At 50.6% G+C, this 4,490-nt stretch overlaps 1 protein-coding gene across 1 annotated transcript in view; it reads right to left on the bottom strand.

The window, feature by feature from the left end:
* Positions 1-40: 40 nt before the first annotated feature.
* The window catches only part of LOC101863045, a 62,244-nt gene continuing 57,794 nt past the window's right edge, over positions 41-4,490 (bottom strand). The window contains exon 11 of the mRNA XM_005105125.3: positions 41-4,490. This exon is cut by the window's right edge and continues 528 nt beyond it. Within this exon, the coding sequence (XP_005105182.1) occupies positions 1,153-4,490 (3,338 nt within the window). The 3' untranslated portion in view covers positions 41-1,152.

Here is a 4,490-nt window from a genome sequence, read left to right as displayed (position 1 = left end):
AAATTATAAAAATTTAAAAAATTTAACGTAAAAATCATAATACTTTCAAAATATTTTTTTAAGACTCGAATCATCCGCATAGCACCATGAGTGACACAAAACACATAGGCTAGTAAACAATACGTCAATCGAAAGAGCGTTTCGGGAAAGACCAGGCTGAAACCATCTTCGTCAAGGCGCCACGGAAATGGGCGTTTGCGACGGGCACGTCATTCATTATATCATTATTATTATGGCACATTGGCAGTCAAACATGATCGCTTCATAAAATGCAAAATATACGATGTGATCAGAAACTAAAGATATATTATATACAGCAGTACAACAATGCGTGTAGCACATTTTTTTCCTAGTACATGTACAAGTCAATTCAAGAAATATCACAAAGCGCTGATCATTTCTGAGGGTCGGCAGTCGTCTAGGCCCCATGTGACCACTACAGCAACAAAATTATCGGAATGAATGATGAGAAGTGTATCAGAGAGTAAGGAGACGTGTATACCATGTTACTCTGTCTCTGCCTGTCTCTCTCTCTCTTTCTCTCTCTCTCTCTCTCTCTCTTTCTCTCTCTCTCTCTTTCTCTCTCTCTCTGTCTCTCTCTGTCTGTCTGTCTCTCTCTGTCTCGCTTATGCAAATCTCTCCAATGATCCAGTCAAAATTTAAGTGGGAAAACACTAACCAAGACGTTCAAGCACTTACTTCAGTTGAAAAATTAATTCAATTAAACAAATGCAATTTTGAACATTCTTTCCTTCTAAATTGCACCTAGAATGTTACGATAATAATATGGCACGTAGATGATGTAGCTGACTCGAACATCGTCATGTCATATTTCATTCATACACTGTCATGCTAAGGGACTTCATTCTATGTCAGAGGTTCTTTTTTGTTTTCCTTCTTCTTAAATTGTAGTTCTTGTTGTTACTTAGCGTATTGTTGAGGTCTAGTGCTAGCGCTGCCTCTGTCATCGAGGTCGCTGTGGCAGCCGATACTGATAATTGCAATGTAGTTGTTATCGTTGCTGTTGGTTTCGGTTTCGCTGTGGTCTCTAGTGTTTTTACTGTTCGGTTCTCGGGGAAAAGTGGCCAGGGTTGGAGAAAGGGGACAGGAAGTGTGGTCATTACTGGTACAGTTATCTCCTGCAAGCTGATGCTATTGCTGGTGCTGGTGCTTGAACTGGATGTGGTAGGGCAGTGGCTGGGCCTGCAGCAGGCGCTGAATATTGCTGCGGCTGAGGCGTTGTTGTGGGTTGTACGAGTAGGAATGAGAGCGAGGCCGGCCGAGCAAGGGGTCGGGCTCCAACTCTTGGGGCGTGGGTGACGGGAACATTGACGTCTGCTGACGAGAGTGGGCGGAGTTGAAGTCTTCAGGGGGAGGGGCCTCCGTACCTCGGGGCGTTTTGGTGGAGGACTGGACGGGGCTTGGAGAGGCGGTTAACGCTGTGGAATTGTGAGCAGGGTGGGAAGGGGAGGAGTAATAAGGTTGGTAGGGAGGTCGCTGGCCCACCTGACTCGCACGAGTGTCATGAGAAGTACCAGGAGTGTGGCGGGCTGCTGGAGTAAACGGTGAGAGTAATTTTGACAATCTTGCTGTGGATGCCTCGGATGTGCCAGACGTAGACTGCCCGACAGACGACTGTGCGGAGCTGATGTATGTTGTAACCCCAGGCGAGTTAGAGACAGATTTCGCGGACATGTCTAGCGGCACCTCGTCTGAAGCTCCTTCATTCTGTTGACAGGCGCTCGTCGCGTCTGAGATAGGATGGCGGGGGACGTACACGCCTCCACGAATACCACGAGGTGGTGGAGGAGGTGTGGCGTATTGGGGACTCGTTTCAGGCTGCATGAACACGGCCTCGAACCCTTTGCGAGGTGGGAGAAACTTGTCTTGTTGAGCGAGCGTGGTTGAGGAGTAGGAGACGACAGGTCTGTGATTCATGGAATGCTGAACTAAGGCAGGGTGTGGCGGTGGAGGGGCGTGACTTGAAGGATGACTACGGCTTGTGGGGTGGACGCGACTTGGAGGACAGACATGGGTTTGAGAGTGAACGAGGTCCTCAGGGGGGACCATCTGTAACGCCATACCGTCTTCAAAGTGAGCAGCGAGCCTGGGGACCGCAGCGAGGAGTGGGGGCGGCCGGGAGGGGCGGGAATGTGACGGAGCCACGCCGGGGTGGGCAGGGTGAATGTGAGCATGGTTGAGCTGAGAGTGGGGAAGAGGAGGAGGGGGAGGAGTAGCACGAGGGTGGTGTGGGTGGTGGTGGGTAAGATGGGGTGACGAGGCGGCCGGCGATACCTGCTTTTGTTGCAGTGGTGGTGGCGGCAGTAGCGCATGACTACTGTGACGATATTGCTGTTGCTGCTGTTGCTGCTGTTGCTGATGTTGCTGGTTGTATGGCTGTTGTTGTAGACGGTGCTGTTGGGACGGCTGATGCCGCTGTAGTTGGTGCTGTAATTGTTGCTGTTGCTGTAGTTGTTGTTGGTGCTGTAGTTGCTGTTGTTGTTGTTGCTGACGCTGGGGATGTTTGGTATACGGGGCATAGCGCAGCCCGTGAGTGTGTGTCGGGCGCTGAGGCAGCGAGTATCTTCGATGGTGCACGGAGTAAAGGACTGGATCCCCCGCCAACACATCAGCACCCGGATGACTTTGATCATGGCTACCACCGGGGTATACACTGTCACTGACAGAGTCAGCCTTGGAGAAGGGTGGACATATCGGCCCGCATCCTTGAGACTTGACCACACGGTCAAAGGGGGAGGCGCTGCTCGGGTACTTGGCCTGGGGACGTGGCACGCGCAGACACGTTCCCTCTATGGCTTTGTGGCCGCCCGCCTTATAACTCCCATCGGGGGCCAAGCCCACAGGAGCAGGACCCTCGCGAAGCAAATCACGTAATAACTTGGCAGAAAAATCCACAGGCTCTGCTTCTGAATTTCTGATAAGATCTGTTTTGTGGTGCGCATTGCTTTTATTGGTTCCTCGTTGAGAAAAGTCTAAAGGGTGGTCCTCATTAGGAGCAGGCTGGGCTCCTTTTGACACAGGGGAGCTGAAGTCTAACGGAGTGTCAAGTATAATGACGTCATCGTTCTCATCCTCGCCGGCCCATGCGGAGCGAGAGTGGATGTCTGTGGGTGCCTTGCCTTCAAGCAGAACCTCTGGCATGACAGTTGACCTTTCGTTCACCATTTGACAACCGGAACTAGAAGAAGGGGGAACCGGGGCCGAGGGTGAGGCTGTAGCGATTGTGGACTTCGCCGAGCCTGGCACTGGCACAAAACTTGTTGTCGTTGTGGCTGAGCCCGGGCCACCTGATGTTCCTGATGTCACAACGACGCTAAGGGAAGAGGACGAGGTGGCAACAGAAGAGATTTCTCCTTTTGCTTTTGATGAAAGATCTGAGGGAGTCGACACACTCAAAGACATTACAGGGGTTGCCGAAGCAGAAGGGGAGTTCCCTAGTTCTTTGGTGGGTATATCTGGATCACCGGGTTTGGACACCGAGTTACTGTGACTTGAACTTTCAGGCTGATCCTTTTTTGGAGCTTCACCTGTCACTTCACTAGACTTTAAATTTGTGTCGTTTTTCGCCTTAGACTGGCTAATACCGAGATTCAAAACTTCGCTGTCAGAACTGCTTTTACTGGCTTCTCTATCAGACGCTTCACACGAAACGTCTCTTTGGGATTCTGTCAGAATTTTTCGATCTGCAGCTTCTACATCACTCTCTGAGATCTTCGGAGTCGTATCCACATTCCAAGATCCTTCCCTATCCTCTCTTGTTTTGTCCAAACCAGAGACATCGCTGTTAGCCAAATCGTTGAGCCCAGTATTGGCCTTGCCCGACTCTGGGTGTTCAATCTCTTTGGTATCATCTCCTGTAGTCAGAGGCGTGTCGCCACCTACACTACCTCCCGATTTTAGAGAGTCTGTCGCTTTTCCAACTTCACAGACGCCGACTTTGTTATCTGTTGCGATGTCAGATGACTCAGCATTTTCTTCAGAATTCTCTTTTTTAACAGAGAGATTTTCTGCCTCAAGCACCGGTTCATCAGACTGGACTAATGCCTCTTTGGACGAGTCACCATTTTTCTCAGTTTTTAGATAAAAATCCTTACTATCCGAGGCACTACTATCACAAGTTTCGTTATTTGTCTCTGCCTTTTTTAGAAAGTTCTCCACGGTGGCGCACGGAATGTTGGGAGATACCGGGGCGGATAACGTTCTGGTCGAGCTTGGAGGAAGCGACAGCGGAGTGGAGGGCTTTTGACTCACCAGTGACACAGAGGCTGAGCGCACCCTAGCAGGGGGACACCACGACGACATGGCCGACGGACTCAGAGTTACCGGAGACCCTCCGAACGACGGTCCAGCCTCGTCAGAGTCCGCGAGGGACGGACTAGCTGTAAAGTCCCCTGGCGAAAAGCCGGTGGACAAATGAAGCAACCTTAGCTCAGCCTCTCGTTTTTCTCTCTCTTCCGCCCAGCTAACAC

Source organism: Aplysia californica, unplaced genomic scaffold, assembly GCF_000002075.1.
Source record: "Aplysia californica isolate F4 #8 unplaced genomic scaffold, AplCal3.0 scaffold00453, whole genome shotgun sequence".
In the NCBI taxonomy this organism is placed as follows: domain Eukaryota; kingdom Metazoa; phylum Mollusca; class Gastropoda; order Aplysiida; family Aplysiidae; genus Aplysia; species Aplysia californica.
The sequence above is the reverse complement of the archived record's forward strand: the minus strand, read 5'-3'. Positions and strand labels throughout refer to the sequence as shown.